Source organism: Perognathus longimembris, chromosome 16 (genome assembly GCF_023159225.1).
Source record: "Perognathus longimembris pacificus isolate PPM17 chromosome 16, ASM2315922v1, whole genome shotgun sequence".
Taxonomy (NCBI): domain Eukaryota; kingdom Metazoa; phylum Chordata; class Mammalia; order Rodentia; family Heteromyidae; genus Perognathus; species Perognathus longimembris.
This window is the reverse complement of record NC_063176.1, coordinates 44,672,438-44,700,409: the sequence shown is the minus strand read 5'-3', so window position 1 is coordinate 44,700,409 and position 27,972 is coordinate 44,672,438. Positions and strand designations below refer to the sequence as shown.

At 36.8% G+C, this 27,972-nt stretch overlaps 1 protein-coding gene across 4 annotated transcripts in view; it reads left to right on the top strand.

Annotated features, from left to right (window-relative positions):
- Tbc1d19 (TBC1 domain family member 19) overlaps nucleotides 1–27,972 on the top strand; it is a 125,320-nt gene that overhangs the window by 25,399 nt on the left and 71,949 nt on the right. For 3 of the 4 annotated variants that reach the window (XM_048363834.1, XM_048363833.1, XM_048363836.1), the window contains 7 exons: nucleotides 7,334–7,408; nucleotides 8,774–8,837; nucleotides 11,703–11,749; nucleotides 14,774–14,884; nucleotides 17,785–17,857; nucleotides 25,651–25,689; nucleotides 26,951–27,063. In XM_048363834.1, the coding sequence (XP_048219791.1) occupies nucleotides 7,334–7,408; nucleotides 8,774–8,837; nucleotides 11,703–11,749; nucleotides 14,774–14,884; nucleotides 17,785–17,857; nucleotides 25,651–25,689; nucleotides 26,951–27,063 (522 nt within the window). The remainder of the gene's footprint in view (nucleotides 1–7,333; nucleotides 7,409–8,773; nucleotides 8,838–11,702; nucleotides 11,750–14,773; nucleotides 14,885–17,784; nucleotides 17,858–25,650; nucleotides 25,690–26,950; nucleotides 27,064–27,972) is intronic. The other variant, XM_048363835.1, reaches the window with a different exon arrangement.

Sequence of the window (27,972 nt, the reverse complement as noted above, 5' to 3'; positions counted from 1 at the left end):
GGCTGTGGTAGCCCATAATTATCATAGTAGAAGGTGTGGAGGATCGGAGCTGCTCATCTCCTGGCGGACCAGAGGCAAGGAGAAGGAGAAGCTCCACCTCTCCGTGTGCCAGCATGGTGTAAGTCCATCACTGGGGTAATGCTTGATTAGGAAGGACCCAGCCCTCAGGATCCAGTAGCTTCCCAGAAGCCCATCAGTTGGCCACCATGTTCTCAGTACGTGCACCCATGGCAGAAGGAGAGGGCCGATTTCATATTCTAGCCACAGTGCTCTTCTGCCAGTTAGTGTTTGCCTGTTTTCCTGCTTTTGTTCTCTATGGAGCGTCCAGTTTTTGTAGTCCAATCACCACACTCCTCTGCTCATTAGTGTCACATGTCTTTATTCTTGTATTTGTTCCCCATGAGGCATCCAGTTATGCTGTTGGGCAACCATCTCCTCTTCACCTGAGAGGTATTTAGTCTAGATCATGTGCCATTCCTTCTGTCTTGTACTTTGTAATCTTCTCTCCGACTTCTCTTTTGTGTGCTTTCCTAGTCCCTACCCTTGGGCCACTTTTATCATCTACTTTTAATCTTCCAAGCTGTTGACCACGTTTTTGGGTTTTTTTTTGAGGGGGAAGTCATATAATTCTATTAGTCTAAATTCATTTACTTACTTTCAGTAGATTTTCCTGCTGTTCACTATACTTTTGCATTGATTATTTAATATCTGCATTCTATTTAGATTGTTTTAAAACTTTTTTGTGTTTGAGAAGCTCTGAATTTACCCATCTCACACATTTTTAACATTTGCCACTGTATTAAAAATACCTTGGGTGGCTGGGAATATGGCCTAGTGGGAAGAGTGCTTGCCTCGTATACATGAAGCCCTAGGTTCAATTCCCCAGCACCACATATATAGAAAACAGCCAGGAGTGATGCTGTGACTCAAGTGGCAGAGTGCTAGCCTTGAGCAAAAAAAAAAAAAAAAAAAAGCCAGGGACAGGGCTCAGGCCCTGAGTTCAAGGCCCAGGACTGGCAAAAAAAAAAAAAAATTAAATTAAAAATACCTTGGGTGACATTGATGAACATGCATTATATTCATAAACTGCTTTGATAAATAGCAACTGCTTTGTACAACTACTTAAGATAATAAAATATATTTTTTAAATGCACTGATTGTCTTACTCAAGTTTCCACAGCTTCTCTCTTTGGAGCTGTATCTCTTTCACCCTGGCCCTCTGTGACCGACAGACTGTCTTCTGTGAGATCAAACTCAGTATGTCTAACACTGAGCTCATTGTGTTCCCAAAGTGAGCATTTCTTCCAGACTCCTTGTTTCTCTTAGTGTATCACCATCACTGTTATAGCAATTTAGACCCGAGACATCTTTCATCTCTGTTTTCACATCTAGAGTAGTAACTGAGGTCTCTAAATAACTTTGTCTGTATGGTATTCCTATAGTCTTCTCTGTTCACTAGCAAGGCTACCACCATGTTGATGTTGATGATGATGTTAATACTAGTAATGAAGACTTTTATGTACTTACTTTTTTCAGACATTGTATTTTAATTTATTTGTCTTATTCTTACAGTTTCAGCTTTTAGTCTATTTTCCTCATCAGCTTATATATTCTCAATACTATTAATTTTAATTAGAAGCAAATAAACCTTTATAATGTAACCACTGCCCTCTAATAAACCTTTAGTGACTTCCAGGTGTCTAACAAATGAAATTCTTGCTCCAAAGCCTAACATTTTAGAATTTTTATTATCTGTTTCTAGCTTCTCTTTCCATATTATGTCTCTACTGTCTTGTAAAATACATTATATAGTATCCAAATGAATCCTGTCTTTCTCCCCTGCATTACTAACATTTTCTGTAATTTAGTTTCCCATCTTGGAAAGCCTCTACTGCTTGCTTTGCAAGGAAGCTCCATCTACAATGTGAGGGTCAGCATCTCTTCTCTGATGATGCTCTTGTGACCCTGCTGAAAGAGGTTTATCCCTCTTGAACTCTGCTAGCTCTCTATCACCTTATAGTCCTTACCATGAATTGCTTTCATTATAGCAATATGTATCTTAGAATTATAATATAGCATATAGTATTATATAACATACAATACAAATCTAACTAATCTTTCTGACTTCTCTTATATTCCTTTTCAAAGAATCAACAGTTTAAAAACACTTTTGTATACCGTCATGTCTAGTACACAGACCTTTATATAGTTGTAGCTTAGTTTATTTTGCACTACTAGTAAAATAGTTTGTCATCTCCTCTACCAAATATTAATATTAATTGAATACTTATTGAATGATGGCCAGGGTGCTTTGCATGAGCACTGGGAAAGACACCATTTTTTCTTTACTCCTTAAAAGAACTTTTAAAAAGAATTTTTAAAAACCTAATTATTCTCTCTCTCTCTCTCTCTCTCTCTCTCTCTCTCTCTCTCTCTCTCTCTCTCTCTCTCTCTCTCTCTCTCTCTCTCTCCTCTCTCATTCAGTGAGCCCTGGGCAGAAAATAGTTTAGAACTGTACCCTGGAAAAATTGACTCCTTTTGTTTTCAATGGAAGTTTTATGAGTTATTTTAACTTCCCTTACCCCTTGATTATGTCTTCAGCTCTCTGTAGCTTTTGGTAAGCTTGATAAGAATGTAATTTTCTTGAATGATGAAATTATGGGGCTTTTTGTTAAGACATATCAAGAGGTACACCACAAAAAAAGGGTCCTGGGGACAAATGGCTTAGAAATGTTAGCATCTGCTTTTCTGTTGATGAATTGTTAGATTTTAATGTTCTTAATAAGGTGATGCTTAGAAGGCTTTTGAAAAAGTAGTAAAGGAGTTGTATAAATGTCATGCTCAGTTTCCTTTCAGCCTCTTTATTAGTATGATATAGTTGTTTCAATGAATGAGCTGATATTCATTTATGCATTATTAACTAAAATTTGTACTTTGTTATGTTTTCCTTAGCTTTAACCTATGTTCTTACTCTAGCCCATGAGTCTATCAAGGGTCACATGATATTTGTCAGGAGACATTTGTCATGCCTCTTTAGGCTCCTCTTACCTTTATCAGTTTCTTAGACTCTTACTGTTTTTGATGGTCTTAACAGTTTTGGGAAGTACTAGTCAGCTATATTATAGAATACCTCTTGTTTGGAATTTATCTGACGTTTTTTCTCATGACTACATTGGGATTGTGAAAGAGGACATAAAATACAATTTACATTTATTACACTGTATCAGAATATGTGCTACCAATCTGACATCATTGCTGACATTGACCTTGATCGCCCGGCTGAGGTGGTATTTGGGAATGTTTTCCCACTGGAGTATTACTCTCTCTTCCTCTTTCCACCTTGTACTCGTTAGAACTCACCTCGTATTTCGCACACTTGAGGGAGAATTCTTCCTTCCTTGAGAGAATTTTGTATATGGAAGGGTTCTCTTTTTTCCCCATTTATGTGGTGTCCAATCAAGATCCTCTTACCTCCATCTCTTGAGTAGCTGGGAGTACAGGAGTGTGCCACCATACCTGACTCTCGTTTGTTTTTTTGAGTCAGTGTCTTACTGTGTAGCCCAGGCTGACCTTGAATTCAAAATCCTGTTGGCTCCATGTGCTGAGATTATAGGCATATGCACCGTCCTGACATTTTATTTTCTTTATATTGCTTTATCTTCTAATTTATGTGGGAAAAAGTGTTACTTTCGTAATCAGAACAAAATTACTAAAATGTTGTTCAATCTGGCCAATACTGTAAGTTCCACAACAACTTTGCCTATGAAACCCTGCCTCAGAAGAAAAGAAAACAAAAAGAACAGAGTTTTTAATTATACAATTTCATTGTTTTTATAAGCTCTATGTTTATTATATGGCTTATAATGGCATTCATTTTTGTTGCTTACATTTCTGCCATAAAAAGTAGCACGAGCCTGGAGTGGTGACCCCAGCTCCTCAAGAAGTGAAGACAAAAAAATCAAGGTGTGAGGTTAAGTTAGCATGATACCTCACCTCAAAAAGAAGATAAAAACAACACTACTGAGGGAATGGCAAGCATGAGGTCCAGACAACACAAAGAAAAGGAGGGAGTGAAGGTGGGAGGGAGGGAAGGAGAAAGGGAGAAAAGAAAAGGAAGAAGGAAAGAAAAAAAAGGAAGGAAGGAAGAAAAAACAGGAAGGAAGTAGGGAAGAAAACAGGAAAATAAAAAGTAGCCAGGCTACAATATTTGTTTAAAAGATTTTTAGTGCAATTGTGATTCTTTCATAAAACTTGTTTTTCCTGGCTTAGAAACTACCTTAGTTATAATACTTCGGAAATCTCTGAGTCAATATTGTAGATTCAGATTCGTAGGGAAGGTGATTTGAAGCAATAGTAATTTCATTTAGAGTGGCTGTGGATTTGAGTAAAAGGTAAATGTCTTTGTATTTAAACATTTTAAATGTAAAAGGTTATTTTTACCTTAAATAACTTTTTTTCTTTTTTCAGGGGGCAGGAGAGAGTCAGTCTTTGTCACAGACTGGCCTAGCTTTAATGAATTTAACATCCTTTTCCTCTCTTCCTTCTTTTGTTCTGGATTATATCTTAGTTCCTTCTTTAGCTAAACAGCAACGAAAAATGATTAAATATTTTTCATTAGTTCTTCATTGTCTTTCTCATTACATTCTTTTGTGTTTCATTTTAAAAGTTTTCTCATCTGGGCACTTTGGCTCACACCTATAATCTCAGCTTCTCAGGAGGCTGGGATCTGAGGACTGAAGTTCAAAGCCAGCCCCGGCAGGAAAGTCTGTGAGATTTAGATCTTCATTGAAGCACCAAGAAGCAACAGGTGGACTGTGTGGTAGAGCAAAAAAGCTCAGGGCCACAGTAACACTTTAGAATGTTATTCTAAAAGCCATCTTTCTGTTTTGGATGCCATCATACTTGAGTATGTACTAGGTTTTATACTGAATTAAAGTAGTGTATTGGCAGTTTGAAAATATATAGAGTATATAGGCCTAAGAAGTGAATCAAATTTCTCAGAATGCAATATGGATGAGGAGGTGAGGATAGAATGTTTTCTTATAATTAAAGTTTGATTATTAACAAGGTACCCAAATAAGGGCACCTAATGTCTTGCATCTAAGAGAACTATTTATAGCAAAAGGAGAGTATTGAAAATAAGCCAGTAAAATGGAATTTATTTAGGAACTATTTAGTGGAATTTTAAACTCTATTTGTATATTCTTAGTAAATTTTTTGCATTTCTCCCATATTATCACAGATGTTTTTGTTAGTATTGAGATTTGAAATTAGAGCTTACAGCTCACTTTCTGGCTAGGCTGTTGCTCTGCTACTTGAACCCTGCCTCCAGCCTTGTTTTTTTGTGTTTTTTTTTCGGGGCGGGAGGAGGAGTGTTGAACTCTGATCTCATACCTGTTCAGCTTCGAACCTCAATTCCCAGATCTCAGATTCCTGAGTATCCAGGACTGTAGGGGTGAGCCTACCAGTACCCAGCTTTGGTCCTGCTTTTTGCTAGTTAATTGGAGATGGAGTCTGCAGAATTTCCTGCTGAAACTGGCTTCACTTTGAGATCCTTTGGATCTCAGTCTCCTGAGTAGCTGGGGGTAACAAGCCTGAGCTACCAGCAGCCTGCACAGATGAAGTGTTTGTTGATTCATTGCTTCAGGGCATTGTGTTAATTCTTAAAAATGATTCAACATTATTTGAGTAGAAATCTGTTCAATTGCTGAGTATTTCTTGTGTGCTAGACAAGGTGTGTTATGTGCCTTGGTAAGTGAAGGATAGCTGTTAGTAGAGACCTATAAGCAAAACCACTCAGTGCTGTCTGGGGTAGGAGACCAAGAGAGGAAGGCTTAATAGGGGAAATGATAAGCTGATATCTGAGAGTGAGTACAATTATCAAGTATCAATAAGTAAGGTGGAGTAGAGTATATAGAGAGTATTCCACATAAAGAGATAAATTAATTTAGTTAAATTTATATTGGAAAGCTATGGATAGTGGTATGTATAGTTAAAGCTATAGGTTATCTAATTATTTTTGCCATTTTATGTTATTGTTAAACAGTTTATATATATTCTGTGTTTAATTTTTCTAACAATGTAAGAAAGCTACTTTTATTTCCCTTTTTATTGACTGTCTTTTATGAGTTACATATGTAATCTATTACTTCTGTCTTTTCTTATTATATATGAAATTTCAGACTTCGCTATTATTTTATTTTGGTTTCAAAACCAATGAAATGATCAAAAGTGTACACATTATGGCATTATAGGTTAGCACCCAGAAGAGATATTAGAATATGTCATGTCTGGATAATAATATCTAGGACTGCTAAAATGAATGTGCAGTTTCTAGCTACCAAGTATAGAGGAGATAGAGACAGTAATCAATTATGTGAAAAAATACATGGTGACATACTCTGAAAAGTAAGTGGCCTGGACTCTTCAAAAAAGTCAATTTCACCAAAATGGAAAGAACAGGGAGTCTCTAGATTAAATTACCTTGAAAGGAACATAATAACAAATATAATATAATGCATGAATTTATTATAGATACTGGACACTTAAAAACTATAAAAGACATTTGAAGGATAACTGGAAATTTTTGAATACAGACTATATAGACAATATTGTGAAATAATTTTTTAGGTGTGTATTGAGATATAGAGGAAAAAGCCTTTTTCTGAGTATAGACGATGCCATTTAGAATGTAGTTGCTCATGTTTGGAAAGTTACAGTATATTAATAGGTTATTAATGGGATTCATAAGTATTGAGTCTTTACAGATTCCTTTAATTTACTTTTTTATTATGTGCTATTGTTTTTTTCAGAATGCTCATCACCTTTTCATCTGTCCTCATTTAATTAATTAATTTTTGATTCACAGTTTTCAAGGTTTCAGCCCATGTTGGGTAGACCAAATGCTATTAGGCCTCTGGTAGGGATACCAGGTGACAAAGGCAGGGAGCATGTGACAGTGAAACTGCTTACCTGAGGACCAGGAAGCAAAAAAGAGAGAGGAAGAGGCCAGGGATCCATATTCTCCTTCATGTATATGCTCCCAAAGACCTAGGGACCTCTCACTGGACCTTACCTCAAAAGTTCTACCCTATCCCAGTTGTGTGGTAGGGACAAGTAGGCCTTTGTTGGCCATTCACTATAGTGCTGCTTCCTTCACGACCCTAAGGGTAGCCTGTGGCGCACTATGGGGGAAGTCAATGTTTGTTGAGTGAACTAATAGATAAGAAAAACCAATCCCAGCCAGCCAAGTAACTCATAATAACTTGAATATTTTCTATTAGTTTCCATATTTCTAAGGAATAACATTAATCAATTTCTGCATTTGTTTCAGGGAAGTTGGGAAAAAAGAATTTTGAAGAGTTTAAATAGTATGTGCACAGAATTGAGCATCCCATTGGCACGGAAGGTACTTTTAACATTTTGTGCTTAATTTTCTGTTAACTACTGAAAAATGTCATGAAGTTATATACATTCTTCATTTTTTTTATGAAAGCCAATTATGGCTCGTGGAATTTAAAGTTTTTGAAATTTATTTTGCTATTTATTTGTTTGACCATAGTTGGTCACAACTGTGGGTAATAAGGCCAGGTTACAGTATACATGTTATCATATAGCTACAATGAATTCTTTAAAAAAATTTTTAATTTTTATTAATTAAATTTTGTTGACAAGGTATTGTGCAAAAGGGGTACAGTTACATAATAAGGCAGTGAGTACATTCCTTGTGATATCTTACACCCTCATTATTCCTTTTTAACTAGTTTGTCAGCTTATTTTGAATTAAAAAATTATAAATGCCCATTACATAGATTTTTGCTATGTATGTTTTAAGTGATATCTGTATTAAACATTTTGACAATAAATGGAAATAAAGAATATAGAGTATAGATTATGCAGACATTTGTTTGTAAAAATTATGAATACACCTTTAGGACTTTAATTACCTTTAGCCTCCTTATATTTTGGTGAATGTAGCATAGTTATGCTATTCCTTGAACTAAAGATGGAGTTTAGTCACATAAAGATCTTGTAGTAGTCAATATCATACCATCTTTCAGTTTGAATGTGAGGAATGAGAAGAATAATTATCATCTCTGTAGAACTGGAATTCTATTCAGACTTAATAGTCAACATTTGTGTGTCACTCTGGGCTTTGAAATGGAGGAGGGGTAGGAAGAAGAACGGTCACTGGAAGGTTGGTGTCGATTGAGATTGTCCCTCACTGTAGGAAAGAACAAGGTTCCCTGTACTTCCTACCCACTGCATAGCCCTTGCTGTTGAAGACAATAGTGGGTTTACTTTCTAACTATACCAGCCACTGAAGGACCACAAGGATGGTGTAAAGAAAGGAATAAAGCCACATGGGAAGCCATCTAAGCATGCAGTATTATTTAATATACTGGTATTCATAGAAGGACAGGAGGCTACCCACTCACGGTCAACTCTTGCCCAGTGCCCTTGCCATCATTGCTGAGGTTTCCAGATGGGATACAAGATGTAGGACGTAGCTGAGGAGCCACTTTTTCTTTTGAAATGTACTAGCTAGTACAGATATTTTGATTGGACTCATTAACACATATTCCATCTGACATTAGATATAATGTAATAGTTAGATAATTAAGTGCTTTCTGAAAATGTTAGCCATGCCAAGTGAAATTATTTTTTCTTATAGTTGTTTATTTAAACTTTTAAGTAAGTTATTGATTCTTGCTTTTAAGCTGTACTGTTAAACTTCAAAAGTAAAAACAATTTAAAAATTACCTTTTCTTAGAGACCAGCTTTAGAACAGAAAGAACTTCTCAATAAATGGAATGAAATGGGAACCGATGAACCAGGTACATGAAATTTGTTCAAAATATAGTAGTGGGAAAAATCTCACTCTTAAATAGGGATCCAAAATAATGATGAACAGTTCTTCTGGAAGGAATGCAAATTTTGGAAGTAAGGTAAATTACATTGGCATATTAATGATAGGCCTTAGGATGTGTTTTAAGAATTTATTTTGGTTAATTTTAAATTTAAAATCCAGTCAATTTTTCAAATTTAAATTTTATTGTAAAGGTGATGTACAGAGGGGTTACAGTTACATAAGTCAGGTAATGAGTACATTTCTTTTTGAACACTGTTACCCCTCCCTTATTTTCTTCTACTTCTCCTTCTCCTAATCCCCCTTCCACCCAAGTTGTAAAGCTCATTTCCAAAGTAGTGTCTAGTATCACTATTGAATTGGTTCACCCTTTGTCCCACCGTTTGATTTCCCCTTCCCTAAATTAGGCACACGTACATATAAGACAGAGCGTACAGAAATAAAAGAAAACAGTGACAAGAGGGAAATCAAAGGGAAAAAAAGAAAGAAAAAAGACATAACTGCAAACAGTACAATAATTTAAAAAACTCATGTTTCCATTTCTTGGAGTTCATTTCAATAAGCATCATTTTATTTTATTTTATTTTATTTTTTTTTCTCAAATTTTTATTTTCAAACTGACGTACAGAGAGGTTACAGTATCATACGTTGGGCGTTGGATACATTTCTTGTACTGCTTGTTGCCTTGTCCCTCATGCCCCCCTCCCTCCCCCCCTTCCCTCCCCCCCGCCCAGTTGTTCAGTTCACTTACACCAAACAGTTTTGCAAGTATTGCTTTTGTAGTTATTTCTCTTTTTTTACCCCGTGTCTCTCGAATTTGGTATTCCCTTTGAATTTCCTACTTCCAATACCAGTAAACACGGTTTCCAATATACTCAGATAAGATTACAGAGATAGTGTAGGTACAAACATAGGAAGGTGATACAAAACATCATCAATAATAGAAACTACACATACACATAGGACGTTGAAAGTAGTTATAACTGTGATATATCACTTGTTTCCATATCATGGAGTTCATTTCACTTAGCATCATCTTATGTGTTCCTAAGGGTATAGCTATTGGGCCTTGTGATGCTCTGCTATGGCTTGCCTAAACCTGTACTAATTATTCCCAATAAGGGAGGCCATAGAGTCCATGTTTCTTTGGGTCTGGCTCACTTCACTTAGTATAACTTTTTCCAAGTCCTTCCATTTCCTTACAAATGGGACAATGTCATTCTTTCTGATAGAGGCATAAAATTCCATTGTGTAAATGTACCACATTTTCCTGATCCATTCATCTATGGAGGGGCATCTGGGTTGGTTCCAGCTTCTCGCTATGACAAATTGTGCTGCGATGAACATTGTTGTGCTGGTGGCATTACTGTGATTTTGTTTGTGGTCTTTTGGATAGATACCCAACAGTGGGGCTGCTGGGTCATAGGGGAGTTCTATATTGAGCCTTCTGAGGAATCTCCATACTGCTTGCCAGAGTGGCTGAACCAGTTTACATTCCCACCAACAATGAAGTAGGGTTCCCTTTTGGCCACATCCCCTCCAACAATTGTTATTATTAGTTTTCTTGATATATGACATTCTTGCTGGGGTGAGATGGAATCTCAATGTTGTTTTGATTTGCATTTCCTTTATGGCCAGTGATGTAGAGCATTTTTTCATATGTCTATTGGCCATTCTCATTTCCTCATCAGAGAAGTTTCTTTGTAAGTCTTTAGCCCACTTGATGAGGGGGCTGTTGGTTCTTTGCAGTTTTGTTTTGGAAGAAGGTAATTTTTTTAGTTCTGCATATATTTTAGAGATGAGGCCTTTGTCTGTTGAATGTCCGGTAAAGATTTTCTCCCAGTCTGTGGGCTTTCTGTTTATCTTGAGAGCTATGTCCTTTGCCGTGCAGAAGCTCTGGAGTTTGATGCAATCCCATTTGTCCAACCTTTCTTTGATTTGTAGCCTTTCAGGGTCTTTGTAATAAGCATCATTTTATATGGTCATATGTTCATACCTAAATAGCTGTTGAGGTCCTCTCTTAAGAATATCTTAGACATATTCTAGTTATTACAAATGAAAGAAGCCATGTAGCCTGTGTTTCTTTGGGTCTAGCTTATTTCACTTAATATAATTTTTTCCCAAGTCTTTCTATTTCCTTACAAATGGGGCAGTGCCATTCTTTCTGATGAAAGCATAGATATATACCACATTTTCTTGATCCATTCATCCACTGAAGGGCATCTGGGTTGATTCTATATCTTAGCTGTGTAAATAATGCTGCAATGAACAAGGTTGTGCTGGTAAAAATCCAGTCAACTTTATAAACATATATTAAGAAACAAGAATATTTTATTTACCATAATAATAGATGCTATAATTGTATAGCAAGATATGCAGGAAACCTTTCTCCTCCCCTCTTGTGCCCCTGCTAGAAACCTGGGTAAGAAGTGTCTTAATAGATGAAGCAGTGTGCATTTGGGATTCATAATGGAAAACAGCTTAATACAGCTATAGGAATTCATTAAGAATGCATTGTTTGTACTCTTAAGTATTTTGAAGTTTTACATAGAACCCTTACATTATATTGCCATTGTTTTGCCAACTGTATTTAAATAATTTATGAAGAGGAAATTCTTAATTATTATCTAGGCTGTTAAGGTGAGGGATTGTCTATTGTTTTCACTTTTATATCTCTAGTACTTAATGCAATGTATTACAAATAGTCAATACTCAGAAAACGCTTAAAATAATCTACCTCAACAGAAATATAGGGAAAATAAGTAAAGTTTATTATGGATGACTTCATTTCATATATTAACTGAAATTTTTTCTAACTCTACCCTTATTGTAGATTTAAGCCTTTTTCGACCTGTTTATGCACCCAAGGATTTTCTTGAGGTAAGTTCTACTGGATAAATATACATATGTTAATGAAGAAATAGTGTGAGAAATGACAATGTCAGAATATCTCTAGGCAGAGGGATCTCCATGTACAAAGTCGAGAATTACTGAAGCAGAGGAATGGCATAATCCAATCTGTGTTTAGAAATTGATATTAGAATGATAGATTATTTAAAAGTCAATTAGGAAGATTTTGATTAAATAGTGACTATCAATCACATAGCCTATGGTTGCTCTGTAAATTCTTTCCATTTTCATTCCTTCCCTTGTCCTGGAGTCTAGGCAGGACATAATGAGGGCCTGAACTAAGAACACTACATTGGGAATGGAAAGAATTTCACAGTTTAAAGGAGAATTTAGTGAGAATTTGGAACTGATTAGTTATGAGGAAAAGAAAACATAATGATAGTCTCCTACTGTCGATTAGGGAGTGGGGCAAAGGTGATTTCCCTGACGATAGAGCATATAGTGATCAAAGTAGAGAACAGGGGGTCCACTAGTGAATTTGACCAGTGTAGGTGAGGGGCAGAGCAAACACCAAGTGCAACTCTTCAAAACCTAGTTGGAACTCATTATTTTAGTTAACCTGTCTTTGATTTTACTCTTTCTTTTGAACCTTACCTGTAACATGTCATCCCATCAGTTTTGCCTTCAAAATGGTGTCCAGAATCTATGCACTTTAGTTGTTATATTTATTTAGTGCCAATACTGGGATTAAACTCAGAGCCTTGTGTTCTTACTCAGCTTGCTTGCTTGCTTGTGGCAAGCTGTCTACCACTTGAGCTATGCCTCCAGTTAACCATTTATCTGGTTGATTGGATATTGAAGTCTCAGGGACTTTGCTGCTCCAACTAACTTCAAACCAAGGTCTTCCGGGTCTTGGCTTCCTGAGAAGCTGGGATTACAGGTGTGAGACACCAGCATCCAGCTCAGAATCTATTTGTTTCTTAACATCACATCACTGTTGTACCCAAGTTACCCTCATGTCTTGTTTGGACTATGTGGTAGCCTCCCACCTGCTCTTTCCACTAGTACCCTTCTCTACCTGGAATCTGTTCTTAGCACAGAGAATCATTTAAGTGCAAGTCAAAACAATGCAATTCTGCTCTCTAGTGGCTTCCTGTCCAAAGTGATGACAGTGACCCAAAACACCCTTTTTGATCAGATTCTCTGTTAACTCTCTGAGTTCTACTTCCTCTTACTTTTCCTCCTCACTTGCTTCTCTCTGACTTTCTTCCAGCTGATTGAGTTAGTAGCTTTTATTTTTTCATCTTGTAATATATTTCCCAAAGTACTTGTTTGTTCTTTCCCTCAGGTCCTTTTGCTTGGAACTCCTATCCCTTTCCGGCCCTTTTTCTAGAATATATTTCACCATACTGCATACTGTTTCTAAATTCTTGCCTGCCTTCTGCCATTACAATGGAAGAGTCACAATGAGACCAGCTTTTCATTCTGTTTTGTTCATTGCTGCAACCGTCATAGAGTCAGACCATTGACAACACTAAGAAGATTTCAGGGTTACCCACGTAAGCTTTCAGCAAGAGCAAATGCAAAGAGATCACACTCCCAGCAGAGTTTCCATGATCCTTTCTCAAAAGTATAGAATGTGCTTTGTTTTGGAGTTATGAAATATCATTATACATGACAGACACTTTGGTCTGATTAGCCAAAAAATTATTCATATTTTTCTTCCTGTCTTTGCAAATGTTCAATTCTGTCCTCAGAATCATCTCCTATATCCAAACTTACAGAAGAGTCCTACACTGAAAGAGACATAAATAAGTGTTATTCCTTCATCTTTCTTGAAAGCTTATTGAATTTTTGTTTTTGAAAGTGTTAAGAGTTGGCTCTAAAATTTTCTCTGAAAAATATTGCAATTAAGCATTTCCTTTCCTTTGAATAATGAGTTTCATTGTGCTATTTTTATATTGTACTTATGTAATATTCAGCTTCTGCCACCTTTTCCTCTCCTTCTCTTCCCATTCACTAATAACCCCCTCTTAAACAGTTACCCTTTTGTATATTATGACATATTATTTTGGGGGAAGGGGTCTAGATTCCACATTGAATGAAACCATGCCCTATTTGTGTCTGAACTTGGCTTATTTTTCTAAATAAAATCTTTTTTTTCTTAATAAAATCTTAAGTTACATCCAATTTTCTGCAAATAACAATTTTATTCTTCTCCATTGACGAACAATATCCCATTATATACATGTGCTACACTTTTTTTTATTCAATCATCACTTATTGGGCACCAAGTTGATTCTGTATCTTGTCTCTTACAGGTAGTACTGTTATAAACATAGGTGTGCAGGTATTTTCTTGTAGATTTACATTCCTTTGGATATATGCTTGAGACTAGTACAGCAGGATAATATGATGGCACTATTTTTATTTTCTTGAGGAACTTTCATGCTGCTTTCTACTGTGGCTGCACTAATTTGTGCCCTACCAACCATGTACAACAGGCAGTGATTATTTTTTCTGTCATTATCCTTAGTACGATATAGCAAATTTTATTTCTTCCAACCATCAAAAAACTTTATCTAATTAAATTCTTAACTTTATAGAGTTTCATGTGGTAGATAATTAATTAGACTACTAAAACCATATTAGTTAAAAGCGTATCCATGGCTGGGAATGTGGCTTAGCTAAAATGACTGCTTGCCTAGCATCGAACCCTGGGTTCTATTCCTCAGCACCACATAAACAGAAAAAGCCAGAAGTGACATTATAGCTCAGGAGGTAGGTGCTAGCTATGAGTAAAATGAAGCCAGGGACAGTGCTCAAGCGCTAAGTCCAAGCTCCAGGACTGGCAAAAAAAAAAAAAAAAGCATATTCATGATTTTCGATTTTGATATTTCAGTACAATTGTAAACTATTGTAATATGTAATTGAAATATATGCATAACTCCAAATAGCTTTTAATTTTGTGGTGCTTTACCAAGAATATCACTATTTGACAAGTATAAACATCCTACGAAGAAACTAACCAATTCTGTTGGGTTTGTTTTAAAGGTATTAATTAATCTCCGCAACCCAAATTATGAAAATGGTGATTCTCTTGGTTTCAGGACTCATTTGGGTTTAATCCAAGTTCCTCTGAAAGTAAAAGACATTCCAGAGTTGGTAAGTATAGACATTTAAAGGTAAATTAGCATATTTTACAAGATAACCATGGGAAAAATATTTTACATAACATGTATTTAAAGTAATATAATGTACTCATTGAGAAAATTAATAAAGTAACATTTCCTTTTATTGCAAATACATTTATACAGAAAGTGTTGCTTTGCATATAAAACTAACATTCAGCATACATTGAAGTATAAATACTTTTTCTTATACTTTATTTGAAAATAACCAGAAGCATAGATCCATAAGGCAGCTTGTTGGAATTCAGGTGCTTGGTATATGTCTACAAAAATGATTGAAAGAGGGCTGGGAATATGGCCTAGTGGCAAGAGTGCTTGCCTCCTATACATGAAGCCCTGGGTTCAATTCCCCAGCACCACATATATATAGGAAGCAGCCAGAAGTGACGCTGTGGCTCAAGTGGCAGAGTGCTAGCCTTGAGCAAAAAGAAGCCAGGGACAGTGCTCAGGCCCTGAGTTCAAGGCCCTGGACTGGCCAAAAAAAAATGACTGAGAGAAATTGTGAATTTTATGAAAATGATGTGTAAGTAGCATATTTTACATAAGTGAGACAACCTTTATGATGACCATACCATGGTCAGGCACTGAAGGTGATAGGAAAAATAAGGAGTAACTGGAGACTGTCTTTGGTCTGGAGATTGTCACATTTCAGTGATAAAATTCATTCTACAATGAAATATAGGAACATTCTTGATGATGGAGTTAGGATATTACCATTCCTCCTCCTTTTGTTAATCACCCCCAAAACAATAAGGAACACAAATTGCTATCTAGTCAAAGTAGGAAACAAGTAACTTTAATGTATTTAAAGCTCATGGTAAATGAATTAAAAAGGGGGAAGAAGGTCAAACCTAAATGCCTCTGGAAGATGAGAAGTATGGATGAGAGGTGTACCAGTAATCAATTTAATCTACTTAATCTAAAATTCTACTTTTTTGTGCTCTACTTTTTTGTTTTACTACATTATAGCTGGAAGCTACAAATATTTCCCTTTGCCAACTGGCCTGATGTCAAGCTTTGTGAATAGAAAGTTGTAGAGGAACACAGCAAGGCTATAACAGGAAGAAGGTAGTCCCCCTTCCTGGTCCTGTGTGCAAGGCAAGCCAGTGAGCCCACAGAGGCCTAGTAGCAATCTTTAGTACTTAGCAGCCCAGCACCAGCCTACACGCTTGACAGCTGCGTCCATCCCTCTTGGTCTGCATGTTACAGTGATGGCCACTGCTCCATAGAAATCTCAATTATATCCTCGAGGACTAGATGCACTTATTTCTGAGTGTTTAGTATTTTTCTTTGTCTGCTCTCCTTCAGCCTAGAAGTTATAGTTGCTATCTTCCTTCTCCTCCTCTTTTTCCTTCTCCTCTTCCTTTTCTTTTTCTTCCTCCTCCCACCGCCTCCTTCTTCTTTTCTTCTTGCCCTCTTGCCCTTTTCTTCCTTCTTCTTCCAGTCAGTTTTATATTCTCTCATTCTTAAATACGAATGGCCAATCTAGAATCTTCAGACATTTAAACTGTTCTAATTTGAAAGACAGAGGCAGCAACTAAAGCCCAAAACAAAAACAAAAATCAAGAAAAAAGAGCCAATTTAGAGAGTGACCACTAAGAGTATTTAAGGTTTGGGCTTGCATTCACTCAGGTTATAATAGGCTATCACTTGGCAGGAGGTCTACTTAGATCTGTCAGAAATGTAGTGTGTCAGGTAGATCATCACTGAGATTCCTTCCAGTCACTCAGATGTTTCCAACCCCAACACACACACACACACACATACACACACACACACACACACTAACAAATGCAGGGAAGTCAAGTTTCCAATAAGATCCATTTCTTGTTATGCTCATGGGCATGCCTTCAAGCTCTTCCCAAGCAGTACCTCAAAGGGCAGCTATGCCATGGCGGTCAAACCCAGGGCTCCACGTATGTGGCAAGTGATCTAACCACTGGTCATACGCAGAAAAGCTGGATGAGAGTGCAAAGCCTTGAGTTCAAGCCCTAGTACCAGCTCAAAAATAAATAAATAAAAGAGGGTTCTTAAATCTAAGATTTATGACTCTGAAGTGACCTTGTAACTAAGGAAGTAGTATGGAATTGCCAGGTTAATAATGTAGCTCAGTAGTGTGTTTCAGTATGTATTGTGCCCCTCTGCCATGTCAGGTACTATGATAAGTCCACTAAAAATTAATAACATAGCTGGGTGCCATTGGCTCACATATGGTTCAAAGCCAGCCTGGGCAGAAAAGTCTATGAGTCTTTTATCTCCAATAAATTGCCAAAACCAGGGCCATGGCTCAAGTGGTAGATAGAGCACTAGCCTTGAGCAAAGAAGCTCAAGGACAGTGCCCAGGTCCTGAGTTGAAGCCCCAGGACTGGAAAAAATACACACACACACACACACACACACACACACGCACACGCACACGCACACGCATACACACATACATGGCAGTAAAAATTGGGGGAAAGCAAATATTACTAAAAGAGAACTATAACAAAGTTGTTTTTCATATGTATATATTCCTAAGTGTTTATACCTTTTTATTTTGTCTGAGACAAGGACTCTTTTATCTGATATTTTTGCTCATTGACACTTTACCCTGTTTGCATCTTTTCTATTCATGTGTACTTTACATGAAAGCATTGGGTGTTGTGCAGTAACATCTGTGGTAAAGAGAATTATTGTTATTCTGCTCCTTAAGTTTTAACTGATGTATTTATTTACCTGTCCAGTACCGTCCCTTACTTTTTTAGTTATTTGAATGAAACAGTTGCATTTTACATTGTGATTTTTTAAGCTGATTTTCTAAGTGAAAGTAGTAACCGTTTACTGTGAAGTGAAGCCTGTGGCATGTGTTAATTCTTCATATGTTGTTTTCAGAAAGAATGTTTTGTAGAACTTGGCTTAGCTACAGGACAGCTGGGCATCGATGATTCTACACAAGTGCCTCCTGGTTAGTATTTCTCCTGCATGACATATAATGGATGTAAGTGATAACTGCCAGTGAGTTTAAGGGAATATCTTGTTACTTAAGCTCATGGATGTTTTATTCCTGAAAATTAGGCATGATTTTGTCTCTTACTAGCTTCTGTTAATGGAACAGGATCCTACACATTGCAATGATTAGATTTTACAATTTTTTGAAGTTATTTAGACAGATAATTAGAAGTTATTAGACATGCAAGTTTGTCTTTTTTGGCAGAATCTTCATTAGTGATATTTGTATTATCCTTTCCTGGCATTTTTATGTTACCAAGTTAAGTGAAAGCTGTTCTTCATGTAGACTTCGGCTTTTTAAATAGTGTCTTTTAAAGTGTAATTGTGCAGGGCTGGGAATATGGCCTAGTGGCAAGTGTGCTTGCGTCCTACACATGAAACTCTCGGTTCGATTCCCCAGCACCACATATATGGAAAACGGCCAGGAGAGGCGCTGTGGCTCAGGTGGCAGAGTGCTGGCCTTGAGCGGGAAGAAGCCAGGGACAGTGCTCAGGCCCTGAGTCCAAGCCCCAGGACTGGCAAAAAAAAAAAAAAAAGTGTAATTGTGCAGACAAGTTCACTAATTTCTCTTTGGTACATAAGTAATATTGCTTTTCAGAAAAGACCAGTGAGGCTTTAGTTATACTAAGATGGAAATAAAATTGACTGAAAATGTAAGAAACCTCTATTGCACTGGAAAAAATCCTAGACTTGGACAAGTCACGCACGTTTGGATTTGCTTCCTTCTTAGTAAGATAAAAAAGTTGACTGCTTAGTACTATTATGATAGTATCATCATATAATAATCACTATTATTATACTATCTAATAATAAATAATGAGTAGTCATCAGATGCATCCTGTGTGTCATCTCATTTAACCACCTACTACTCTAAATGATACGTAATATTACCATTTATTAAAACTAGATTTACAAAGAAAAAAAGTGAAACCCTGTCTGAATAATAAAAACCAAAAGGGCCGGAGGCATGCTCAGGTAGTACCTCACAAACAAAAGGTGGCTCTGAGGTCAAACTTGGGTATTGCCAAAAACCTCATTCCCTTATCAACATACAGTGCATATAGGCAGGTACATATCATAAGAGTTTACAGCTCATGAATTTTTACAAATTGAACATACCTCCTAAAATATTACCCCAAAGATAAATAAGAGCTCCCCTTTTCCCAATTTGTATCTCTCATTTCCAAGATACCCACTATTCTCATTTCTGGCAGCATGAATTAGTTTTACCAATTCTTGAATTTCATTTGAATGGAAGTGCACACTGTGTCTCTTTGATGGTTGACATGGTTTGTTTACCATTTTGTTCGTGAGATTCAGCCATATTGTAATACATATTTGTTGATCATTTTCTTGCTCCTGTGTTCCTACCACACATTTATTTCCTCACAGTACTGCTGTGGAGCATTTGAAAAGTGTCAGAGTTGAGGACATTACAGACAAGTCCACTATAAACATTGCAGCATCTGTCTTCTGTTGCACATAGGCTGGGAATGCAGGATTCTCTCTAGAGTGCATAAGCTCCAGTTAGTAGACAGCTGCTGGGAGGGGAATGCCTGCGTCCACGTAGAGAAGAGTGCCTCCATGCATGAGACTCGCTGATGCAGTGCCTCCTCGCTAATGCGGGGCATGCCCTACATTCTTTGTGTTATTTGGGTGGTGGATAGTAAGTAGCATTGCATTTAATTTTCTTACATGATGCAAGTTAGGAGTCATACTGCCACTTTAGCATTGAAGATGTAGAGGTGTTAAGTAACTTATGTTCAAAAAATTAGTAAGTGATAAGGACAGGATTCAAAACTCAGTAGTGTGTCCTAAAAGTATGCCACTGTGCGGCCTCCCGCCAGCTACCTGTTAGCCTTTCCTTGTTTCATAAGAAGAAGTCAAGCTGGGCACTAGTGGATCATGCCTGTAATCCTAGCTAGTCAAGAGGCTGAGATCTGCCAGTCCAGGCAGGAAAGTCTGTGAGACTCTTATCTCCAATTAACCATCAAAAAGCCAGAAGTGAAGCTGTGGCTCAAATGGTAACGCACCAGACTTAAGTGAAGAAGCTAAGGGACAGTGCCCAGTTCAAGCCCCAATTCCCATATTTAAAACAATTATCTGCTAGAGTAAGGTATCATATATTTTCTTCATAACCAATGACAGTAGAGTATAAGAAAGGAAAGAAAATAGTAATATAATATTGAATCATACTTTTCATTTTGGAGTGATTTTTAAGAATTATTTAAAATTATTCTGGACCTTAGAGTAGCTCTACTTTGAAAAGCTTTTCCTTCTTTGATTCACTCATAGTATAACAGATATATGTTATAGTGCTAAGGGCCAGTGACTGCTCAAGGGCTAGATGGCAGTCAGACATCTGCTCTCAGGGAAGAGCGGTGGAGTCGTGGCAGTGGAGATAGAATGTGCTACTTGCTGTGAAAGAGTGAAAAGGCAGTTAGAGCAGAGGAGAGAGCACCCAAGCTTGCCTGGAGATGATTGGTAATGTCTTGGTTGATGCAGTTATTTTTGGTCTCTCTCTTCCTCTCAAATCAGGATTACTGAAATTGATCTTAAATTAGTGTTCATCCAAAGAGATTGTTCTTAGTGGTACAGTATGTGGATTTCTGCTAGACTTGAGAATTGCTAGGCAACAGAATTACTTCAGAAGAAAAATGGTATCTATCATAATTACATTTATCTAGCAGTCACCACGTTTTAATCTATGTTAAATGTCTGAAAGTGTGAATACTTATGTTGACTAGATTGTAACCTACAGGAACCATGTTCTTTCTGTTCACCTTTAAAACCTATTATTGTCATAGTATTAGTAGCCAGTTCCTGCTGTTTACCTATTAAATTCAAAGTGCATTTCTCACCCAGTAGCTTGTCAGCTGTCAAGTAAAGTCTGTCCTGTTACATCATATTTAATAAGATTTTTAAAGTTAGGCATACCCATTATTTCTACAAATTCACAATCTTGCATTTATTATAAGCACAGACAGATAGACACAGACACACACACTACAGAGACCACTTATGAGACCAGTGTTACCAGGGTTGCATTTGTGTGATTATTTTCTGAGTATATGTAATAATGAGTCCTAGTAGATGAGAATTTTACTAACTGGACATTTTTTGGAAGAGTTTTTTTTTTTTTTTTTTTTTTTGCCAGTCCTGGGCCTTGAACTCAGGACCTGAGCACTGACCCTGGCTTCTTTTTGCTCAAGGCTAGCACTCTGCCACTTGAGCCACAGTGCCACATCTGGCCATTTTCTATATATATGGTGCTGGGGAATAAAACCTAGGGCTTCATGTATGCGAGGCAAGCACTCTTGCCACTAGGCCATATTCCCAGCTAACTGGACATTTTTTAAGTATATAACTTGTTATTTCTCAAAGTATAAAGCTGTTTTTGTTAATGCAGCATTTCCTGAAGAGTGTTCTGGGAAGCACCCACCTGATGCTCTCTGCAAAAGAGATCTTATCAAATCACATTTGGAAAGGGTCAGCCCATACAGCTTCAGATATACAGTGTGTTGCACTGTTTTAAAGACTATGGAAAGTTCTGAAATATTTTAGCCTAGTATCTCTCAAGTTCATTTTGCCAGAGAACATTTTTACCTTAGACAAATCTATGAATCTATGAATCACTATTAACATAGTGATCCCCAGAGCACTTGGAGAAACATACATTGTGAGTATAGATCCCAAATTCTTTTTTGAAAAATATTTTTATTATCTTCTTAAAGATATTTTCATTATCTTGAAGTAGTTATTATATATAGAAGTTGCCATTCAACAAAGAAATTCTGACTACTCTGGGCTTCTTACTTGGGGACTAGGAAAATAGCATTCAGAAAACATAGCATTGTATTTTATATAGTTGAATCATTAAAATCTGTTAGGAAGTCTTTGTGTATATGTGTGTGTATAGGTCCTAGGGTTTGAACTCTGTTCCTGAGCTTTTTTGCTCAAGGCTAGCACTCTATCCCATGAGCTTCAGCAACCCCCTTCCAGCTTTTTGGTGGTTAATTGGAGTTAAGAGCCTCACCAACTTTTCTCTCTGGCCTGGCTTTGAACCTTGAGCCTTAGTTCTCAGCCTCCCGAGGAGCTAGGATTATAGGTTTGAGCCAGTAGCACCTGGCTGTAGGTCTTTTGAATATTGCTGGTTTGATACTACCTGAGGAAATAAAACATTATTATCTCATAATATCATCCACTTTTATTAGAAAAACCATCTAAGTGACCAAACTCAACTATTTAAAATAGAACTATACTGTTATTTTGTATGTGATCTTTGAAATAAGTAAGTTTAAACAGTAACAGGAACACCAAAATGAAGAGACAAAGGGTAAAAGGTGAATCAATGCAACAGCAATACTTACAAGACAATATGCTGTAAACCAACTGTACAAGTTGGGGAAGGGTTGGGAGGGAACCAGGGAGGGAGGGAGAAAAATGGAGGAGGTAAAAAGTATGATAAGAAATGAACTCACTGCCTTACGTATGTAACTATAACTCCTCTGTACATTACTTTGACAATAAAAAGAAAGAAATGTAAAAAAAAGTGATAGAGAATGTATGTTTTCTAAGTGTAGCATGGTGCCAAGATACTTTCCTTAGTTAATAAGAACAGTCTGCACAACCAAAAGCTTCAGATACTAAAAACTAAATAGTAAAATAAGATAGTACTGTGCTTCAGATATTTTATTTCTCAAAATGAAAACTTTATGGATTATATTTTAAATCTAAAATGTTGCCTAGCCATGAAAATACAACAAAAATACATTGAGTGTACTTTAAACAAGGCTGCTGATTTTGTGTTACAGTTTTATGTGTGAGAGCTAGATTTTTAAAGTACTTAGAGTAATGGCAAACTGGTTGCCCCTCTTATTCACCACTGGGAGTAATGGTGTAGTGTGGTCTGCATGTCTCATCCCTCTTCATGCTAGCAGACTTCCTCCTCTTCCCAGTCCCAGGAGAGCTGCATATGCACAAGAAATATGATAAGATGGGCATTTATATTTTGCTGAGTAAGGGTGGTCCAGAAAAGGCTGGTTTAGCAAGGCTTTCTAAAAAAATTGTAGCATAGAACAGGTGTCCCTCTTGCTCTGTGCCTGTGTCACATGCCAGCAGGCCACTGAGCCATACCTGATGAGAACGCCATAGTGCCTGACATTAGCATTTGCATTTGTGTCAGAAGAGGAAGCAGGTGCCAAGTTGACAGGACACCCAGGCTCTACTCACAGAGTCACGTGTGAGTTCATGGCCTTTAACAGGTGGTGAATTCTGTCTTTATAGAAGATTACCTACTATTGTTAAAATCTAGCAAATGCACACTGAGCAGCCTCTCCTTTCTCAGGAGGTAGGAAGAAAGAGGAGGAAAGGAAGTCAAATTACTGTTGATTTTTCTCTGCCATGGGACAACATCTCAATGTTCTCTCCTTGTGGTTTCATAATCTGTTTTGTTCTAACTTTAAAATAACGTTTATTGATGTGTGACATACATGCTTGTAAGCACACCAGTCGTAAGAATAAGATCAGTGAATATATACTCTTGTGTCCCTTTCTTTGCTTAATGTTTGTAAGACTCATATCTGTTGTGTAGAATTATAATTTCTAATTTTGACTGCTGTATTATATGCAGTCCACTCTGTATGTACTGCTTTTTATCCTCTGTTATTATTACTTGTGTTGTTATCATTGTTTAGTTTTTAGCAATAGTGTTCTATGCATATTCTTTCACATGTCACTTGGTGCATGTATGCACACGTTAGAGCAAATGCCTGAGAGTGCATTGCTAATTATCATATTATATATATATATTCAGTATTAGATAGTGCCAGTTTTCCAAAGTTACTACATCAAAATTACTACCATTTTGTATGAGAAGCTCATTTGCTCACCATTTTGTGTTGTACTGAAAAGTGTCATTCTTTTTCATTTTTCCCATTGTGGTGAACGTATATTTCATAATGGTTCTAGTTGCATTTTTCTGATAACTAATGTGGTCAGGTAGTCTTTAACATGCTTATTGATCTTTAAGTTGCCATTTTTGTAAAGAATGAATTCAAGTCTTTGGCCTGTTTGTATGTGATAATTATGTCTTTTTCTATGAGGATTTCTTTATGTACTCAGAGCATGAGTCCTTTGCCAGATATCCATATTGCAAATATGTGCTTCCATTCTATGATTTATCTCTTCCCATGGTGGTTTTTTCTTTTTTTCAGCTGGTCTTGAGCTCCTCATCCTCCTGCCTTCTCTTCCTCATTAAACTATCACCATGCACCACCAAGCCTGCACCCCCACCCCTCTTAATGATGGTCTTTGAAGAACATGTTATTTTGATAAAATCTAGTTTCTGAGTCCATTATAAGTGAAATTATCAGCAGGCTTTTTTAAAAGTCAAAGATAAGTGTATAGAAATATTTTTGTGTTATGAGGAAATACTCTTAACAAAGATAAAATTAATTCACTATTTTTGCAATTAAATGTATGAACTTACTTTAAGCAATCAGAAAACTCTTTTTTTTTTTTTTTTTTGGCCAGTCCTGGGCCTTGAACTCAGGGCCTGAGCACTGTCCCTGGTTTCTTTTTGCTCAAGGCTAGCACTCTGCCACTTGAGCCACAGCACCCCTTCTGGCCATTTTCTGTATATGTGGTGCTGAGGAATCAAACCCAGGACTTCGTGTACAGGAGGCAAGCACTCTTGCCACTAGGCCATATTCCCAGCCCCAGAAAACTCACTTTCTACATATATAATATTTGTGTAGTTTTCAGAACTTGGTATGGTAGCATACTCCTGCAATCCTAACACTTCAGAGGCTGAGGCAGGAGTATCACAAATTTGAGGCCAGTCCCGCTACATAGCAAACCCTGTCTCAAGAAGGGAAATTCTTGTAGTTTTCTATAATGCCATCTAGTTTTTTTTTCTTTATTGTCAAAGTGAAGTACAAAGGGTTACAGTTTCATATGTAAGGCAGTGAGTACATTTCTTATCCAACTTGTTACCTCCTCCTTCATTTTTCCCCTACTGCCCCATCCCCGTTTTCTTCTCCCTCCCCTATGAGTTGTACAGTTGGTTTATACCAAATGGTTTTGTAAGTATTCTTTTGGAATGGTTTGTCTTTTTATCCTTTGTCTCTTGATTTTGGCATTCCCTTTCCCTTCCCTAGTTCTAATACACATATATACAATATCCAGGGTACTAAGATCAGATACAGTGATAGCAGGAGTAAAACCACGGGAAAGGAATATGAGAGAAAAAGCAAGAAAAAAAAGGGGGTATGGTTTCACATGGCATGTTGAAAATAATTAGAACAATGATATGCCACTTGTTTCTATAACATGGAGTTCATTTTGCTTAGCATCATCTTATGTGTTCATATGGGCATAGCTATTGGGCTATTGTGGTCTTCTGTTATGACTAACCTAAACATGTACTAATTATTCCCTATGAGGGAAACCATAGAGTCTATGTTTCTTTGGGTCTGGCTCACTTCACTTAATATGATTTTTTCCAAGTCCTTCCATTTCCTTACGAATGGTAGTGTCGTTCTTTCTGATAGAGGCATAGAATTCCATTGTGTAAATGTACCACATTTTCCTGAGGGGAATCAATCTACTGAGGGGCATCTGGGTTGGTTAATACCATCTAGTTTTCAGAACTAGTTTTAAGTGTTATTACCAGGAAACAAAAGTATGACTTTATTCTGGGTATGTTTGATCATATCTAATAATTTTATTTTCTTTTAACCTTTTTAGAACTTTTTGAAAATGAGCATGTGCGTATTGGGCAGAAAGGTAAGCAATCACTCATATTTTAGGGTTTTGTTTTTTTTCAGAGCTGAGGATTGAACTCAGGGCCTTTCAACTTACCAGGCAAGTGCTCTTCCACTGAGCTAAGTCCTTAACCCCTCAGTCATATTTTTTTACAACTTATGAAAAATGAGGCAATTCTAGGTAAATATCTCCATAAAATATCAACTGAAATTTAATCTGAAAAGCTACTAAACTCTACAGATCATTGAATGGGAATCTGTATTTAGAAGGAAAACCCATTAGCCTTAGCAATATATGTCTTCTTAGAGACCAAATGCAGATTAGATAAAAGCACTGATGGGTGGCATTTCATTTCCAATCCAAGACTCAGCTGTCTCTCTGTGTACTGCACACCTCTCATGGCCGCGAATGCAACCATGCTGCGTATCAGGAGAGGCTGTCATTTGAAGTCCCCACTGACTGAGCAGGGCCCATACCAAGACACTGTCCTAAGGAAGCGCCCCCATCTTTGAAAGATGCTATTCCTTGTTTTTATGTTTCCTGTTTGTCTTCCAGCTGTGTTGTACAGACAAGGCTTTGTGTGAGAGTGGACCATCTGTGATAGATATTACTGGCTTGTATGGAACACTCTAGTCCAAGTTTTTAAAATCAGTTGTTTAAAAGGCTTCATGTGTATGATTTGAATCCCATTTTATATATTATATTTTACATACTAGGATATATGTCATATATATCCTAGTAATTATAGTATATATAAATACATAATTATGTATTATATAATAGAATACAATAATTATGTGCAGTATAGTACTCTACTACTACTTCCATGTATTAGAACACTTGCAACAATAGATTATTTATAAGAAGTTTAAGGGTACTATAGATATATGACTTCATTGAATACAAAAACTTATTGTCTCTAAGTCTATAAGTAGTTTCAGATACATGGAACTATAGTTTAAGCAAGGGGATATCAAGGTACATACATTTAAAAGCTTTTATCTGGAACTGGGGTTATGGCTCAGTGGCAGATGTGGTGGCCTAGTATGCACAAGGCCCTGGGTTCAAGCCCCAGCACCAGGGGGGTATTAGGCTTTAGGCTAATAGCTCTAAGCTGAAATAGAGCTCTATCAAAATCCAGAGAGTAAAAGAAAAAAAGAGTAGGCTATCATTATATCAGATTTCGAGAGTAAATGTTAGCTTCCCCAGACTTCCAGTGGAAGATGTCAGTGGTTTTCTTAGGCTGTGCATTTTCTAATGAGCTCTGACTATACTTTCACAGTTCTATTGGAGCAAGATAGTGCTGCTGCTCAACAATACATCAGGCAAGGGAGCCCCACAGCACTGAGAGCGGAACTGTGGGCTCTCATTCTCAACATCTCCAGCCAACCAGAGGTAAGAGGAAAAGCGTGGATCACACTGGAGCTAGTCATGGTTTTTCCAGATCAGCACTTCAACACAGAAAAACTTTTCTTTAGTAGTCTATTCAGTCCCCCTTATGTATTTTCAAAATCAGTGTAATTTAAGGTTCTAAGAGAAAGCTTAACAAACTTAATTGACATGCTTAATGGAAATGCTATTAATAATTAAAGATTTGCAATAAAGCAATACATAAAATTTGAAAGCTAAGTCTGATAATTTAGATAAATAAAAATGTAAGCTAGAATTGGAATTTTGTAATAGGAAGAAGGAAAGAAGAACAACTCACCTACTAAATGAAGTCTTCGTTTCTACAGTTAATCTTCATTCTTCCATGATTCTGAAAGTATACAGACTGTGGGAATATTATTTTTCTAAGTATAAGAACATTTTGGGAAATTTAATTGATATGAAAAGAAATCACCAACAGACAGATAATGGATTCAATAAAGAAAAATGACCTAAGAAGTTGATTCTGCCTGGAGTAGTCTTAATGTATGCGTGCGTGCGTGCGTGTGTATGTGTGTGTGTGTGTGTGTGTGTGTGTTTTAAACTTCCCTTTGTGAACAGAACTATCAAAAATCACTCATGCTCTTTTATCAAGGAATAGAACTTGTGGCTTATATCAGTAGAAATTTTAGAACAAATTATATGACTGATCTTTTGTGGTATCAGTTTAGAGATAACCATTTACAAAATAGATTTGGTTTACTTTATTTTATTTTTTGGTGAATGTATCAACTCTTGTAAAAAATTGAACTCTTGGTAACCTGACAACTTCTGTTCAGGAGTTAGATGAACAAATCTTGTCTCTTAAATTAATTTAGTATTGATAAGTACTCACCAGTACCAGATATTACTTTGAGTGATAGGAATAGACATATT